This window comes from Rissa tridactyla, chromosome 1, assembly GCF_028500815.1.
Source record: "Rissa tridactyla isolate bRisTri1 chromosome 1, bRisTri1.patW.cur.20221130, whole genome shotgun sequence".
Taxonomy (NCBI): domain Eukaryota; kingdom Metazoa; phylum Chordata; class Aves; order Charadriiformes; family Laridae; genus Rissa; species Rissa tridactyla.
In genome coordinates, this window is record NC_071466.1 from 102,403,336 (window position 1) to 102,421,647 (window position 18,312).

The 18,312-nt window shown below is 40.7% G+C and overlaps 1 protein-coding gene across 4 annotated transcripts in view; it reads right to left on the reverse strand.

Moving 5' to 3' along the window:
- MORC3 (MORC family CW-type zinc finger 3) overlaps nucleotides 1-17,494 on the reverse strand; it is a 30,159-nt gene extending 12,665 nt beyond the window's left edge. Inside the window, exons 1-9 of one of the 4 annotated variants that reach the window (XM_054206215.1) lie at nucleotides 17,352-17,494; nucleotides 12,078-12,150; nucleotides 8,299-8,431; nucleotides 6,983-7,197; nucleotides 6,557-6,704; nucleotides 4,176-4,323; nucleotides 2,846-2,977; nucleotides 2,479-2,598; nucleotides 2,000-2,097 (exon numbers count right to left, since the gene is read on the reverse strand). In XM_054206215.1, coding sequence (XP_054062190.1) covers nucleotides 2,000-2,097; nucleotides 2,479-2,598; nucleotides 2,846-2,977; nucleotides 4,176-4,323; nucleotides 6,557-6,704; nucleotides 6,983-7,197; nucleotides 8,299-8,431; nucleotides 12,078-12,150; nucleotides 17,352-17,390 — 1,106 coding nt within the window. In that variant the 5' untranslated portion in view covers nucleotides 17,391-17,494. Of the gene's footprint in view, nucleotides 1-1,999; nucleotides 2,098-2,478; nucleotides 2,599-2,845; nucleotides 2,978-4,175; nucleotides 4,324-6,556; nucleotides 6,705-6,982; nucleotides 7,198-8,298; nucleotides 8,432-12,077; nucleotides 12,151-13,625; nucleotides 13,795-17,351 lie in introns of those variants that run through there. The other 3 variants (XM_054206207.1, XM_054206224.1, XM_054206235.1) reach the window with 3 other exon arrangements.
- Nucleotides 17,495-18,312: the final 818 nt, after the last annotated feature.

Genomic DNA, 18,312 nt, shown 5'->3' on the forward strand with positions numbered 1-18,312 from the left:
GTCAAATGAGCTGTAAACAAGAACCCAGAGAAAAACCTGACTGACAAGGAGGTAGTGATAAGAACAAACCTGGTCAGTCACACTAACTGGTAAGGATATGTGGAGCATGAGAATGTTTATTTTTTCAGTTGGGAGGATAAGGAAAGGGAAGACGACAAACATGGAGAGTCATAAAACCTGACCAAGTAGAGTTAACAAAAACAATAACCACAAACAAACCTGGTCAATCACACTAATTGATGGGCTATCAAGAAACTGCAGGCAAAAAGGTATCTCGCAACTGATAAGGATGCGAACCTGAAGGTCCAGGAAGTCTGGAGGTGGTCAGCGGAACTACGCCAACTGATGAGGAAACATGCATGGAGAAGGGGGAGCAGGAAGGAACACAGAGGAGGATAGGTAGAAAAGGGCATAAAAGGAGTTGGTTTCACGTAAAACAGGTTTGGTCAGAACAGTTGTCTGGCTGAGCCCTGTGCCTGATAACCGCAGTCTGTCCAGTCTTCTTGTATTGCATTTAAAGTTTTCTTAACTCTCTACATAATCTCATTCTCTATCCCATGTACATAGCAAAGACTAAGTGCCAGGTATTGGTGAAGGCTGTGTGTGAGTGAGTGGATTTGGTGTGAGCTCCTGGGGCCAAGACTGGGTATGTGGTGTGAGCTACTGGAGCAAGTGGGGGTTCTCAGCTGCCACCCACTGAGGCAGGAACAGAATGATGTGTTCCCCCAAAAAACAGCTCCTGGGGTGGACCAGCATGACTGAGGGGCTCAGTACTGGCAGCTGGAGCAGGACTGTGGGTCACAGCCCGTGTGCCTGGTGCTGGCAGGGGGACAAGTGTCTGAATCTTCCCCAGTCCTGGTGTGCATGGAGTGTTCGTGTGCATTTGCTAGCAAACTCCAAACTGGACTCATCTGTGAGCAGGAGGCCCCAGGTACAGCCAGGGGTATCAGGCAGGCAAAGGTTCCTGCTGGTATACCCAGGGGGACTTGCTGATATGGAGTGTCATTGTACAAGAATGCAGAAACCCTGGGTCCTCAGGCTGGGCTCCAGTGGCTGGGCGGGAAGGAGTCATGGGATAGAGCTGCTGGAGGAAGTGGCAGGTCCTAATACCCGTTAACACAAAGCAGCACAGAAAACAGAAAATAGCCTTGTCATCATGAAAGGAAAGAAAGTAACAGAGCAGAACAATTCTCAAGGTTTGTATTTAGGAAATTTTCCCTGGACAGTTCTTAACACCTCAGTCTGAAACTGCTTAGATAAGGCATCCCCTCTAGCCTTTCCCCCCCTACATGCCTCCTTCCACAATGCCAGCACAACTGATTTGCAGCAGAGCAGTAAAAACAGACTAGGAAATTCACCTGGCTTAAAACCAGTTAAATCTCTGAAAATTTTAAGTCAGACTAGATCAATTTAACTATAGGAATTATCACACTAGGTACAGACTGATGGGACGGATGCAGATATGCGGAATAAAAACTGAAACAAAGCAGCGTTCCAAATCACTGCTGCCCTCAGGACATCAGGTATTTTAAGTGCTCTATCAGGTAGCAGAGGATTTGAGGCTATTCTCTTAAAAATAAATTGAAAAGGGCTCAAAAATATCCATCAAAGCTTTTCCAAAAAAGACCAAACAAAAATTGTAATGAAAAAAGTTAATAGTGTGGTATTCACGTATCACAATTTTAGTCATGTGCCACTTCTCAGCAAGTTATTCTGTGCTCATTTTACAATCAGTGAGGGGCATAATTGCAACCAACCACTTTAGGGCACTTGCTTTACAATGATGTGTAAGATACTCTAGACTTCAGGGACTGCACAATGCAGTACGACCAGTATAGATGTAAACATCCCCCCACTACTGTTCAGTATAGTCACGCAGTTTAGTGATGAACATAAGCTTTTGTTCTTACTACTTAGAAAAGAAGCAGCCTTTACCGTCAGGTATTTCACAGTGAACAACACTATTCAATAGGACGTCTACATAAAAATATACATTTACCGGTATTCATTTGTGTAGTCAAAGTCTTGTTTGTTATGAGTTGGTTTTAGGAAGTTGCATTCAATAATCCCAACTACACCAACACCCATGTTGTTCGCCTGTAAGAAATGAAGGTCTATCAGGAGAAACAATACATATTCTGTGCTAATATTGCAAGAGTTCAGAGGTAATTATAAGCTATATATACACTGGGTAAAAACTATCTTCTGGCTTACAACTCCTCTCCAAAAAGAAACTAGATCTAGACACAAACCCCCTTAATAAACAAATCCGCTGTTCCACCACTCTTTTTGTCCTGAAAGATATGCTCAGGCCTATACAATTTAATAAAGTTTAACTGCTGCACAAACTAAAAAAGGTTGTTTTATAAAAGTTACATCAATATCGCAGTTTCCATCTGTATTCTTTTTTAAAAATCAGTGTTTGAGTAAAAGTGATTTCTAAAGACGTTAAAATATTTTTGAGCTTTAGTTTCTTACCTTTAGCTGACAGCCGACTCTTTCATAAGCTTTGATGAGTCTGTTTTTATGGTACATCATTATTCCATAATGATCTTTGTTTCTGCAGTTAAATCCAAAAGTAATTCTTACTGTTTTAGCCTTTTACCAGATATTAAGGAAAAGTCTGGTTAATCTCATGTAATACAAAAATATAGTTACTCTGAGTAAACTGGGTCTTGGAACTTCCTTTTTTTATATTGAGATAATTCCTTCAGTATGTCTTTACAAAAAATAAAATAAATTACATGAGTAAAACTGTAACATACCCAGCAGAACCAGAAAGCTTACATAAAAAGTCACATCATTAAATTCAGCGTGCAATGATGTAAATATTCACAAAGGATACATTCAAAAATTTTGGCCTATATATATCGCGTTCAATGAAGGCAAGGCTTTTGGAAACCAGCTGTGTTTTCACTTTCTGTCCTCGCAGAATAATCTGCATTGTTGGCTTCAGATACAAAATACTGCAGTAAGCCTACAAAACATATAGTAGCTCCTGTTATTAAAACCCCCCAAAACCTCAAGATATGAATATTTTACAATACACGTTATGTTTAGGAAGACAAACTCAAGTTTTAATTGAATTTTATGAAATGTGTTCTTTTCCAACTTGAATCCAGAAACATAGGAAATGCAAGTGTGCCTAATGAGCATACTTATACCACAAATTAAAAGAATAGCAACAGAAGGACAGCTTTTATGAATAAGACAAGTTAATCAGGTGTCTGAAGATGCAGTTTTACCAATAAGAGAGCTCTCAAATACACAAGTCTCTCTTTTCTTATCCCCTATTGAGAGCATAAAAATTCTACTACAAAATTTAATAACTAACAAAAGCAAGCGTGTTAACTTTGCTCCAAACAACTGCGTATTATCATAGCTTGATTAATAGCTATACAATCTTCTTTTAAACATGCAGATCTACGGATTTTAATTTGCATTTCACTTATTATAACTTCTAATAATTGAAGTGGATATAGGACTTCAGCGAGTCTTAGACTAATTGAAGGTTTTAGTTCAACTGGAATAATACTTCTGGATATTATCCACAAGAAGTGCTCAGAACACCTAGTAACTGCAGATACGCTTTCTTACAAAAAAAGAAGTCTTCAAAGCTTATAGATCAACAGGGGAGACAACGGGCCTATGACTTCACCTACAGAAAAGCCTTGTTCCTGTCTGCATGCATTCAAACAATGGTGCTGCTTCCCAATTCCTTACCTCTTTTTGAAACCTAGAAATGACACTTTGCCAACCAAAACCTATCTGTTTTAAAAGATCCATATGGCATAGCATCAATACCACATGCATGTATATTTGCACTACAATGGAATGTTTACTCTGCTGACAACCACACACACACCTATTTAATTACTAAAGCTACTGATTGCATTTCCTTCTTTCCATTTAACAGTAAGAGTTATTTGCAAGACAACATAAAACCAGTAATTTTCTTCTAAATAAACAGCAAATGTTTACACAAGCTCACAAATACATTCTCCTTTCAATTTTCATAATTAATCTTGACAAATTGCCCTAACATTTAAATTCAGGCATTCGTCCTCCCCCAATAATCAACACTTCTGTAGTATAGTACATTATATTAAAACAAAAGCATACACCCTCCAGCTTCCAAAAATAAACAAATAATTTTTAAAAAATGTTATACATACTCGCAGTGAGTAGTCACTTTCTGGAACAATCTGATCCAGTCTCTCTTGTTTTTTATATCCTCTTTTGCCCGTTTCATCTAAGTCTTCTGGAATTCTGATGTCGTATTTATCCTTGTCAAAGTCAAACTCTGTTTTGTCATTTTTATCCCTAAGAAAAATAAGATTAAAAAAAACATACTAACTATGGGAATTAAAAAAGCCAACACAAGACAAGATATCATGGTGAACCCAGTGGGTATCAAAGATGCAAGAGAACGGGAATTCCTTCGGGCCATGATGGTTTTCCTCACGGATTTGCTAAAATTCACGTAAACAGAGTCCACCAGTTCCTTTCTGATATCCAAGGAATACAAGAGAAGTGATAGCAAGTGAGACATCAATGAACTCTAACTTAATTCTAAACAGGTCCCACTTCAAAAGTAAAGGCAGTCAGTATCCGCTTTAAACTCTACCAATTGACTTCCTAAGATTTTTAATGCTGCAAAAAGGACACTCACCACAGCTTTCCAACTCAGTAATTATCACCATTTCTTACTCACCAGATGTATACACTGTATTTAGTTGCAGATATATACACTGCAGTATACTGGCAGTACCTCTGCACAACACCGAGATATACCATAGTTGGCACAAATTGTCATAGAATACCAGGTTGGAAGGTACCTCCAGGATCGCTTGGTTCAAACTTTCTTGGCAAAAGCACGGTCTAGACAACATAGCCCAGCACCCTGTCTGGCTTAATCTTAAGTGTCCAGTTTTGGGGAATCCACTGCTTCCCTGGGGAGATTATTCCAATGGCTCATTGTGAAAAATCTTCCTCTTGTGTCCAATCAGAATCTCCCCAGGAGTAACTTTTACCCATTATCCCTCATCTTTTTCCAGAAACAGCCTTTTAATACTGAAACAGCTCTGTCTGTTTTTTGGTTTTGGGCTTTTTTTCCTGGTTTGGGTTTTCTTTTGTTTGGTTGGTTTTTTTTTTTTTTTTTTTTTTTTTTTTTTTTTAAGTAATTCATCTACAACATATTAGAAACAACACGAACTCCCCAAAAGTGTTCTTTCCCACACTTCCCATGAATACACTCCAAAATTCAGAACATGACAGTTATCCTGCCCAGTCAGCTGAGTTCAGTGTATTTTCTTTAGGAGTGATGCACATTCCTAAAGACGTTCGTACCTAAAAGGAAGGCTACCTGTGCAATGCAAATTAGTTTCTGAAGTGTAAAGTAGGTGAAGTTTTTCATATGGAGCAGGTGGCAAGGGGAAACGACCAGAATTAGTAATATATTTGTTACCTCCAGCTTTCTTGTATTAAAATCTCCTAAGCTAAAAGTGATTCAGGGCTCTAATACTCAAAAGACATTAATGAAATTAAAAAAACCCAAACTTTTCACCTGCTACAACTGCCTAAGACATTTTCTGTCCTGTAACATTTAATCTACACTCACGCAGGTATGGTTTCCTGTCCCCCTCCTCCCCACCCTTTTTCTAATGGGCAACGATAAAGATAACTGAAAAACGTGATTTCTTGCCAAATTCACAGGATTGAAACAGTTCAAAATTGCTTCCTATGGATACCTTGTTATTTCAGGTATTTAAAACTACAGTAAGCTAAACACTTAACAACATAGTACAAGATAACATCGTCCCAACCAATTAGGACCATCACAGTTAAAAGCCTGCTAAAGCTTTTCTGGACAGACCATCAGACAGGTTCCCTGTTAATAAGGAAGCAGCAAAGATGTGAAGGAAAAGAAAAGAAGATGGGAAGTGATGACACCCATCTGCAACTGCTACAGCAATAGCTGTTTAAAAAAAGAAGGCAAAAAGCAAGTCAAAGCTAGAAAAGGCTGGAAATCTATACTGCCATGAGCAATCCCACAGAAGCAAGAAGATAAATAAGATAAATACACACAACTGTGTTTATTTACTTGTATTTCTATTTATTTTATGATAAAGTTTAGAAAGGTGTAGATCCCTCTAGGAAGATGTTGCTGACTCCAAACTTTAAAAGCCAATAAGACTTGCCTGTATATACAAATATTTTTTGTTTGAATTTTTGCATTCATAATTTCATAGGTCTGAAATAACAGATTTATAATTTATCTATCAATTTTCCTTCTGGCAAAAGCAGCATTATCTTACCAGAAGAAAAGAAGTCCTTTACATTCTTCTTCCTTCCACACTGTTACTTGAGATATTAGCAACAGTTCTCATGCAACATTACAGCCCTTCAATCATGCAAGTCTGAGTCTAGTTTCCCAGTTTCAGCTAACTGCCCACAGTCTTTTGGAATTACGCTACCAAAAAATCCTTGTACGTTTGCATACACTGAAAGATAACGTAACTTAAATGCGAGATAAAGAGACTGGACTTCATCTTACCTTCTAAGATTCCAAATGATAATTCTTGTTCCTTTTTTCCCTATTATAGCATCTAGCTCTGCCAGTAATTTCTCCTCAGTAGAAAATAAAGAATGTGTTAAGATGGCCTTCAGGCTGTTTTTGGATTCTGTTGGATCACTTATCTGTCGTAAGCATTATGTTAAGGAGAGCAACTTTGAATAAAGTAGGCTTTCAGGAGGTGAGGAAACTTCTGCAACAGTATCCCGTACTCACTTCACACATTCTAATGCTGTATCTCAGAGCTCCTACAAATTTAAAGGCTTTAACAAATTACAGTGTTCCTTGCATCTTACAATTTATTTTGGGTACCCATAAGACTAGACAAGGAGGTTTCCTTTACTGATATTATCATCCAAATTTTCCACGTACCCACAATTTTTCTTTCAGAAATTGTTGAAAGGATATGTTGGTTGTTGAATGTCACTATAGGAACCATGACATGTTCTGCTTTTGTGACTTCAAGGAAAGTCTGGGATAACAGGCCCACACTCATGGTTTCTCCATTCTTGGTGAAGACTATTGCATCTTTTCCCAGACGCATGGACCCTGATTTAAACCCATTTCCATACAGTCCCACTGGAACACGGCCATTCATCGCTGATTTCTCACTGAAGCCAAAACTGAAATACAGAAAAACATTAGAAGAGTGTAAAAAGCCCTATAAAACTTGAAAACCCAAAAGATGCATGCAAGACTTACCAAATTAAATACAATGAATTAATCCCTTGTTTTAGAGATCAGGGAATACTATACAATTAAACAATGTACAGTTAAGCAATCCTGAAAGTTACCCATAAAACAATGCTAAAACCACAGAATTCAAGAATTCAGGGAAATTTACTTTAATTTTTAAGCACAGAAGAGAACTGTCATCTGCCTGGAATTATGCTATAAGCATTCTTATGGGGTTCTAATAGTTACCATGTGGCTTCACAATAAATACTAAGAAAAGCCTCTAAAGCTTCCCCCCACACCTTGATTGAAAATGTGCGATCTACACATTTTCCATTCCTAACTACACATTGCACTTAAAGTAAAACAGGTAACTGTATATGGAACATGGAATGCAGCAAGCAAGCTAGTAATTATGGTATCTAACAAAAAAAGAAAAGTAACAGTTTGAATTCAAGCTTGCTCAAGTTTAAACACAGAGATTTGTCTGCAGGCAGAGCAATCTTTCATACTTCAAGAACAATTGAACAGCAACCTCTTTGCTGACTGTAGAAACAAAAGTTGCAGAAAGATCAGTTCAAAGCCTACAGAACATTTAAAGATAAATGGACAAACCACATCAATATAATTATCATTCCCCTAAGTTTTCCCACAATACCTTCTATTTTCAATACTCTAAAGGGTATGAAATTAATCTCCCTTTTTTCTTGCTTCCTAACTTAAACTAATGCAATCTTGAATAATAATAATAAAAAATATTAAATTCTCCTTAACTCCACTAAAGAGCACTGCAAGGAAAGTTAAATGGGAATGCTGACAGAAAGGATAAAAGGAAATTATGAGATAAAAATATGCTGGCAAAGTTGTGTGAAAGTTTTACTAGCATCTGTCTATTGTAGAATTTCACTTGGATAATCCCTTACCTTCAGAAATCTTAAATTTACAAAAAAATTAGTTGATTACATATGAGAACGAGGAATAAGCTGAGCAATAACATAACTAGAATCTGGAATCTTTACAAGAAAAAAAAAAGAAAAGAGGTTATCCACCTTAGCATTTTGTGCAGCTTCTCTGAGTTCATACCATTTCCATTATCAGTGAATGTCAAGCATATATTGTCGTTTATCACTGTTTTGTCTATCCATATCTGTTTAGCGCTCACATCTGGATCATAAGCATTATCTGAAGAGAAAGAAAGTAAATAAGGTTGGGACACTAAAAAGCAAAAATTAAACTGTTTAAGAGTGAACATATTTTGAAGTGCTTAATTCCAGTGAAGATGTCGGATAGTAACTCTTTCAAAGTTACTTAAATCCACCTGTAACATGCAACAGAGCCTTATCTAACAGGAATACATATATAACCAATCTGCCAAATGTTAGTCTTGCAACACTGCCAAACAGCTGTATGGAACGGCCCTCCCTAACTTTATTACGGTGCTACACGTACACATATGTTTAGCTGGTGAATATGGCAGCTTAATGTAGTTCCCTGATCGTGGGCCTATGACCCTGCAGAGTCACATTGCTAACTAATGTACCTCTAACATTGTGGCCGTTTTTCAGGTGTGCAGTTACATGTGTAATATAGTTGCAGAAATTTTGTGCTGGCAGAGACATAAACTTCTCAGCTAAGTCACTGAATAGTAGTCATCTTTTGCACAGAAGCAAGAAGCCATAGTTTTTCATAAAGTAAAAGTTACACTAAAACTTAAGTCTCCTAAAACTCTATCTTCTTTACAGATGACAACACTGAATCAAAACATTATGACAAAATGGCTGCATCAAAACCTGGCAAATCTTGCTGAAAACAAACACACAATTTCCCAGCTATTACAGATGACAGTAATAGAGGCAAAAATTCAAGTGGAGATGGGTGGCTGAAACGTGAGAACAGAAAACGAAACTAAGACAAGTTTTACTTTCGTTTCCTGTCTCCCAAGCAGATGTTGCAATATTTACTTTCTCCCAGCCACACAAACATCTCTTCTGACTGGCTCTCAGGAGGCCAAGTTATTGTCCGCAATGCGGACAAGGGCGCATCACTTATATACATGGCTGCGACATCTTACTTGCTGCAGACTTTTTAATTGGGAAATCAGATTTGAAATACTATCACAACTTCAGATGATCAAATTTGAGACACTAAGAAAACCAAGCAAAAAAACCCTGAAGCCCAACTCTCAACATCCCAGGTAGTTCTGTGAATCTAGAATTTTGACTCCACAGATGCAGGAGATTTGGGTGAAAAAATATTGCTGCTCTGCTATCACATCACTTCCGTATTAACAGAGCTGAGTGTCACAAATACGCGTTTTTGCTAGGGGAAGTTGTTCAAGTCCATGAAGGTACGACTTTCACAGAAGGAAGTACAAAATGCTTTAGACTAAACTTTCTATTTACAGGATTTGAAACAGCTTGCAGCATTGCCACCACAAGTAAAACAGAAACCATGGCTCCACAAACATTTCTTGGCAGTAAAAGCCAGTTAGAATCTCATCTGCCCTAACACCACTTTCTCCCTGTCCTCAGCACTATGCTACTCATGGAATTTGCAAGGTGGGGAAAGCACAGGGAGGAGGAGAGGTGGGATGTGATAGCACAGCAGGAGGCAGTGCCCCTGCCTCACTGCCTGTTTTGCAGGTTCAGCTAAGGGCCATAAACAAACATCTCAAGCCAACATTGCAGCCTATAAAAGGAATCACAGCTTGGCAGCTTGCTTTCTATAAGCATAAAGTACAAACTGCATCCACAGTGAAAAAGTTCATAAAAATACATTTCAGCATCAACAAAAGAGGACTTTTCAAGTATAATTTAAAGTTTGCAAGTATTTTTCTAATACCGACTGTCTCTAGATGTCCTAGTTACCCTCTTCCAAGTATCACCATTAGTTCACCTAAATTTAATCTGAATGAGAACTAATGAGAGAAGCCAGCAATACAATCAGCAAAAAGCTGACAGGAAGGACCAGAGCTTAAACAGCAAATTTTAGCACACAGACCTTTTTAGTTAAGTTTGCATAAACTAAAATTCAGGCGTCCATAATGTAACCCTATTTATATTATTTGATATTTGGTATGTGGTATCACCTGAAATAGCATGCAAGAGACAGATTGCAAAACTTACTTAAATCAACGTGACTGACCAGAAGCCTTTACAACCAATACGTTGCTACGATGCTTTTGAAGCTTTGTTAAAGCAACACATATGACAAACCAGGAAGAAGACAAGTTTGCATGCCTTGCACAGCACATCTACCATCCTTCCAGCCAGGTATGGCATGGGGTGATAAAACAGTTGAAATGATTTAATATTTTGTTACCCCCAGAACAGCCAGCCTTTCCTGCAGCCATGTGCTTCTGGTTCCCTCCTTTGTGACAGCTATGGACTTACCTAGCTAAACAATTCCTACTTCCTTTTGTTAGGTCAGTTTTCTGGATTAGTAGCAGCAAAACTCATGCACAGGAAGCAAAGGAATGTATGACCAGAAGAGTTGCTCCCTTTGGCAGCAAACTGCTAGATAAGCTTGGCAAGTCTTTCCAAACCACACCTTTATTTTGAGGAACCATTTAAAGGCACTCTGCTAATCGTTTACTAACTCAGGTAACAAAGCAACCCTGAAGATATACAGTTAACAGTTATTCAAAAAAAAAAAAATCAAAGGCAAGACGATCAAAAGGAGCTAGTAAGTTAACCAGATGCACAAGCTCTAGCTAACAGCAGATGACAGAAACAATAACAAAGAGCAGAACACTTAGGACATCAACGAATAACCCTGAAGATGTTCAGCCAGAAACTTTGTAACACAAAAGAAAAAAAACTTGGATGTTTGAGGGGTATTGTGACAACGCACAAAAATTACTAGTGGATGGATGCTTTGAAGAAGCATCAAAGAAAATGGAAAAGTTAAAGTGGATGGAAGAACAGTATAATGGGAGGCGGACAAATAACACGGGCTGATTGCATGCAAGTGGGCTGCTGGTCAGTATGTTTGTATGACTGGACCCTGTGCTACCCTTTTATACATTATTACTAAACGCTATTTCTAATAATTTCCTGCTCTCTATTCTCAATGTGTGCCTCTATCCATTTGTTCTGATAGCAAACTTCAAGTCGGACAAGCCAACAATTTGGAAGAAACAAGCAACCATTGAGATCCAATGTCTGAGCCAGAGACTGGTAAAAAGCCCAGGATGCAGATACTGGAAGGACTCCTAGGTCTTGGCAAACACCCAGAAACATGGTTAAGCATGAGTGATAAGTGAAAGTACACGTATGCACCACTAATGAACTTTAAACCTGGTTAGCCAGGAAACAGGAATAGGAGAAGTCAATTTGTGCTGTTCATGTTTTGAGCATTGCTTTGTGTTTATGTGGGTTCTTGCAAATTACTGTCCTCCTGTCTGTGCTAATCTGTCTGTGGCCAGCTGTGCCTGTATAGGACACAAGTGTGCATGCACATCTCTGTAATGTGCACTCAGGCTGACTACTCTCTGGGTCTAGGAACAGCAAAAAGCAGCAGGCTTGCATTTGGTGGACTAGAAGAGAAGGAATTCACTTGGTTCCACAGTCTTCTGTATTTGGCAATCCTTAATAAATTCAGTAAGCAGAAACCAACAACCTGCAAGGCCCCTGCAACTGCTGTCAGGTAGTACATACACCATTAAGAAAGAAAAAAAAGTTAACTCAACTGTACCAAAAAGAGATGTTGTAAGATTCTGAATGGTAAAAACAGGATCAACTCCTCCTCCCACCTGAAGGAAAAATGTTTTACAACAAGAAAAAAAGTATTACAATCAAGTACTCAGGCAAACTATTGATCCACATACCTATGAGTTCTGCAATTGCACTGAAAGGCCAGGTGTGACTGGTAGAGTTGGTATGCAAGAACTTTGGACAAAGCTGAAACAAACAACAATGGCATTAGTTTGTGCTCTTATACCAAGCCATAAACCAGTATATTGAATAAAGTAACATTAAATGAAGCTGTTTTGTACAGCACTACCAAAAGTCTGTAATTTAATTTACTTTTAGATATTGGCATAATAACACCTTTTAAAGGGAACGTTAAACATTAATACAGCTATTAAAGACAAAAGAGCAATATAGAATTCAGCACTGTATCACACTATATTCTGAGCATGGGTTATATTGTCGTTTATGAAACTCTCTTCATCTTTATAAAAACATAAGGAACTATTGCTATATACTGATGCTAGAGGTTACAGAAAACATCAAAGCCTTAGTCCAAAGGAAGTAACAGAAGCACATGCTCTCAAATATTAAAAGTGTACATCTTAAATTTAATCCGAAAAGTGAGCAGCACGTATTATACTCAGTGGATCTCGGTCCAATGTCATTGCTCCTTTTGCCCACATTGATCAAAATCACTGTTCTGATTCTCTCAACCAGTTGTTTGGGCTTTTAGCATTTTGATCTTATACATGCTGTCCTCCCTTATGATAAGATGTAACCAAAGGAATATAGCCACTCTTCGGACTATATGAGAATACGCAAATGAAGTACCTATTTATGGGATGTACCTTATAGATTTCAGTGACAAAACTGTTCTCAAGTAAATTATGAAAGCCTGGGTTCGTATATATTCACCTAGATCAAAAGGCTAGGAAAACCAGAACTAAATATCTACATAACTTCAGGATTTGTCAGTGCAAAGTTTGGAGAAATCTAACTGCTGAAACTGATACAATTGGATTTGCATTACCACTGAGAATATATGTAATTACACTTCTACAAGGCCTTTAACACAAACCCACCGCGCATAAGCCTTGCTGGCATAGTTATGTTGGTGGCATAAAAAGTAGTACCTATGAATACATAATGCTGGAAATAGTCCTTGTGCAGTAAAGTTACATCAAAAATCCCATAATATAATCACATTTAAAATATCCTTCTGATTTTATATACGTGTACATATCCATACTTCATAAATTTTACAGAACTACTAAACTGACAAGCACTTTTATATAATTAGTAAACTCTAAATAAAAGCAAGCAACCACTTCAAGTCTCCAAGCTCATTTATCAGCAAAAAGAAGTAACACTACAGGCAAGTTCTAGAGCCATGAGCCAGGTACCAGAGTAGGAGAAAGGCAGCAGCAACAGCAGCAGCCCCAGTTCAGATCAATATAAATTGCCTGGAAACCTCACCTTGATTCTAAGGTCATAAGAGCACAGAACACACTTTCAGACTGCAACTTAATCCCTGCATTTCTCCATCGAGCCAGAGTACAAGTATGAATAGACATCACGTTCTTCATTGCCACCTGTGCTTTAAAACTACAGTTTTATAACATCTGGTAAATTGAGTTAGGTTAAGTAACTGTGCCCCATTCAAATTCTTAACAGATACTTACAAAAAATTTAGAGTCCAAGAAGAAAATTACATCAAGCCTATTAATGGAAACCTCAGATATTCCACGGCAAATAGTTAACAGGATCTTTCGATTTCCTCAGCCACACAGTAACTCAGTGATCTTAAGATCTCTGTATCATTCTCTTCACTTCAGCCTTTCACAGTGCTGGCAGCATTTGTTCCTTTATTTTCTAAGCTTCATGACCAAAATACAAATGAAACAATTGGGGTGTGTGTGTGTTCTGCCCAAAATCCCTCCTTGTCAAAACATAAACACTAACATTAAAAAAAAAAAAACAAACTAAAAAAGACACCCCACACAGATGCACATGTAAGTATTCAGCAACTGCTCAACTCACTGCTAAAATACCTCTGCTGCTAGCCAGTGAAAAACTCCAGCCATACACAAGATAAACGGGCGCCTCTGGAGTTACTGCTGGCATCGTAACCTCAACAGTATGAACCTGGCGAAAAGTCCTGACTGTAGTTTTGATAGAGACATGAATTCACAGTTGTGGAGCTCCCTTGGTCACCAGACAATGCTGATGAAGAACGGAACCTCAGCATCACCAATACTGACATAATAGCAGACAAGTGTCCCTTCTTCTGTGAAGCAAAGCATACTTGTTCATGGCAAGAAAATCTCTTCACACGCTGGCTGTGTATGCAACGGTTCTCCATCCCCCATTTCACTGCTGCACACTACTGATTAACTTTGAAAAGAACAGCCTTTTAACAAAACAACATTTTCTATAAACAAAACACAAGAATTGTGCTGATCTCTGGATCGCCCTTTCAAGTGAAAGGCTGGAAGTTGGTATATAAAACTGGGAACTTGTGAACTGTTTATATGAAATGAGTAGACACGGGTTCAAACACAGGAATTGTAAGAAACTGATTTTTGGCTCTAGTATGTCCCTCAGCAAAAGACAAGCGAGTATCCCACAGAGTACTCCATGGGAAAGTCTATCTCAGAGCAGATACTGCCATTTGCTCATGTAAAACACTGAAACAAGGGCACACAACAAAACCAGATTAAAAAATGGAGAATAGTGGTTTAAAGGCCATTACCTTCGTAGTTTGTTTCAGAGGATACCCAGCTGTCAACAACTCCTCATTTCCTGAGGAATTCATCAGGAAATATTTAAGCCCATTTTGTCCCTGAACACACCATTTCATCAAACCATCACTTCAATTAGCTCATGAATAATTGAAGTTCAGTAAGTACAGTAGGAAAGAGTTAGTTCCCTGGTGAAGACTCACTTTCGGCTATGTTAGCATGGCTGTAGCCGAGACAATTCAGTTGCTTTGTTCACCGGGCCTAATACATTTTGTTACTAGGTGGTTTTGTTCAGTTTCACTTTTTCTCCTGAGACCAAGTGCAGCTAAATCCTTTTTGGAGATACAACTAAACCTCCCCCTCCTTCAAACTGCATATACAGTGCATATTCTAAAAAGACACAGATGCGCTAAGAGAAGCATCTCCTACCATTACGATCAGCAAACATTTAAGAATAAACAGCTTCTCTCTCAAATACAACAGACAGCTTTGGGAATTTTTATTTTCCAAGAAAACTGGAATTCTTCCATCCCTTGCAGAGCATAAGGCATGCACAAACCAAATTACCACTGAACAATCTGTCTTGTCTTATAAAAGTATTTTGCAACTTTTTGGGGAACAACCCCACTGCCATCTTCCCCCTCTTGCTTTTATCCCACCTGGCTGCTTGTTTCTTTCCTAATATGTTTTCCTTTTTCCTCCCTCCCAGTTATGCTTACATGACTGTGTAATGAACCACATCAGGGAACTGATCCAAAATAAAAATAATTTTTAAATCTTATTTTTAACCTGGATCGCTTCCCTGATCTATCTCATCATGCAACCAAACAAAAAAGTTTACCAGAGCAACAGAAGGAGATAAAGGCCAGTGTGGGAATGAGTTACCAGGCACACTCACACTGCCTTTGTTGTTTATATATGCTTCTGAAACTAATGGAAATATTTTGGTGAAACCCAACATATTTCCAAAGAAGAGCTGCTGAGAGAAGAGACTATCACCATCAGTTCTCTATTGTTCTCTAGAAAATAGAGCCTTTTAAACTGTAGGACACAACCTGTTAAAAAACTCTATCAGCTGCTTCATTTCGTTAGCGAAACCCTACAAAAAATCACAGCTTTCACTGGAAATAGACTGAATGTAAACTTTCAGTTGTAACTACTGAAAAACAAAACCAAACAGAATCCTAAAAATAATTCAGGAAGTTACCGACTGCACCAGCTGCAGCTTTGATTTCCAATTTTCATCCATAAGAGCTCAGCTTGCCGAAGTGATTTCGACTTGAGAACAATTTTAAACTCTGCAGTCTGACTCGTGAAATATAGGTTTTTTTGCAAAGGCAGATCATTAATGCTGGTGTATGATTCTCTCAAGACTAACAATGCATTAAAAGCAAAGGGAGACCTCCTTTTTTTTTTTTCCAAGATTGCATTATCTAAGGAATGAGAACACTTCTCTAATAAAATATATCAGACAAACTGTTGATTTCAAACACTTTGAAGAATTAAAGACCTGAAATGAAAGTGTAATTCTTGAACTTCAAGTAGATTACATTTATAGCTAACCTCTACAATCACGGCAATTTAAGGTAATTTAAGCAGTGCTGAGAATATACTAACATGTTTTGTCACTCAAACGTTTAAGTTACTGTAATGATCCACCTTCTTTCCACTGTTCTATAAGCAAGGTTATGAACCAGGTGCTTGTAACTGGAAGTGTGACTTCTAGGCATAGACAGCTGAAGTCAGAAGGGCTCCTGCTTCACCAATGATGTGTCCAACAACTGTAAAAGTAGCTTTAACTTAATTTATATTAGCACAAATAAGGAAGTGACCAATTGCCACAAAACGCCAGCAACGCGCAGTAGTGACTGACAACCACCACGCAGCAGTGGATTTCACTGCAGGCACGTTCACCACCCTCGTTAAAACGTTAAGTAGGCCTCTTTGCAAAAAAAGCAGTTAAGATTTTTAAGCTACAAGCTTCCACTCAGAAGTCACCACGTTCGCAACTACCTACAACAGGCTGTGAAATCCCCTCCCGCCCCCAACACCCGAACCAACCCACCCACAGACAGTAACCCCCCCCTCCCGCGCCGCCTGAGCTAACACAGCCGCTTCTGTGCCCACAGGGGTGTCGGAGATTCCCCTCCCGCCCCGCTCCCCCCCGTCCCGGACCTGCCGACCGCGGCCCCCCGGGGGTTCCCGCTCTCCACACCCCGGCCCGGCAGCCGCTGGTACCCGCCGCTCCTCCCGCCAGCAAGCACAGCCCGGGGCCGGGCACTATCGGGGCAGGACGAGCGGGAAGCCCGAGGCAAGGGGGAGGTGGGTGGGTGGGTGCTGGTTAATTTGAGGCGAAGGGCTCGGCGGCTCACCCTTCCCAACGCTCGGCCGGCAACTTTTTAAACCCCCGGAGAGGGGAGGCCTCGCCCCCCGCCGGCTCCGCTCCCGCTGAGGGGAAAGCGAGGAGCCGTTCAAACGGCGGCTCAGCAGCTCCCGCCTCCCCAGAGCGGCCTGACCCTCAACCGCCGCCGGCCTCGCACAGGCAACCCCGCTCCCGCCCCGGACTGCCCAAGCAGCGCCGCCCCCCGTCGGGTGAGGGGGGAAACCACCGAGGTGGGGAGAGAAAGAGAGACCGTTCCCTCCGGGACCCGACCCCGCAGCACTCACCGCGCTGAGGCGGATGCCTCCCTGTGTTTTCGCCGCCATCTTTTGTGCCGCAGCGAGAGCCGGGGCGGGGGGTGGGGGGGAGGAGGCGCCGGGGAGCGCCCAGGGACCGGCACTTCCGCCTCGCCCCCTCCTCGGAGCCTTCCGCCGCCCGGCGCCGCCGCTGCCGGGGAGAGGCGGGACTTTGGCGGCCAGGCCTCGCCCCCTCCGGGCGGGGGCGGCCGTTAGCGGGAGGCGAGGCCGGGCTCGGGAGCTCGGTCGGGGGCGGCGGTGGCCGGCTGCCCCTCGCATCAATGGCGGCGTGCGCGGCCGCTCCGCTCCGCCGTCCGTTCGTCAGAGGCAGCCTGAGGCCCGGGTGAAGCGGCGGTACTGACAGCGGCTGTTTTCACCGCAGGGTTGACTCGGGGTGACCTGGTGCCAGTAACGGGAGCTTTTACGGGAAGGCTCAGCACTGCCTGTGTGCTGTAGAGCTGCACACGGAGAACGCACGTTCTTCCTCTGCAAGAGCAGCAGAGGCCAGAATTCATGTTTCACATGCTGTTTTACTCACAGAACTAAATTCCTCGGGTGTTTCATAGAATCACAGAATGGTTCGGGTTGGAAGGGACCTTAACGATTATCTAGTTCCAACCCCCTGCCATGGGCAGGGACACCTCCCACTAGACCAGGCTGCTCAGAGCCCCATCCAGCCTGGCCTTGAACACCTCCAGGGATGGGGCATCCACAACTTCTCTGGGCAACCTGTTCCAGTGCCTCACCACCCTCACAGGAAAGAATTTCTTCCTAATAGTGAATCTAAATCTCCCCTCTTTCAGTCCTATCACTACACTCCCTGATAAGGAGTCCCTCCCCATCCTTCCTGTAGGCCTCCTTTAGGTACTCTAAGGCCACCATAAGGTCTCCCCGGAGCCTTCTCTTGTCCAGGTTGAACAACCCCAACTCTCTTAACCTGTCTTTGTAGGAG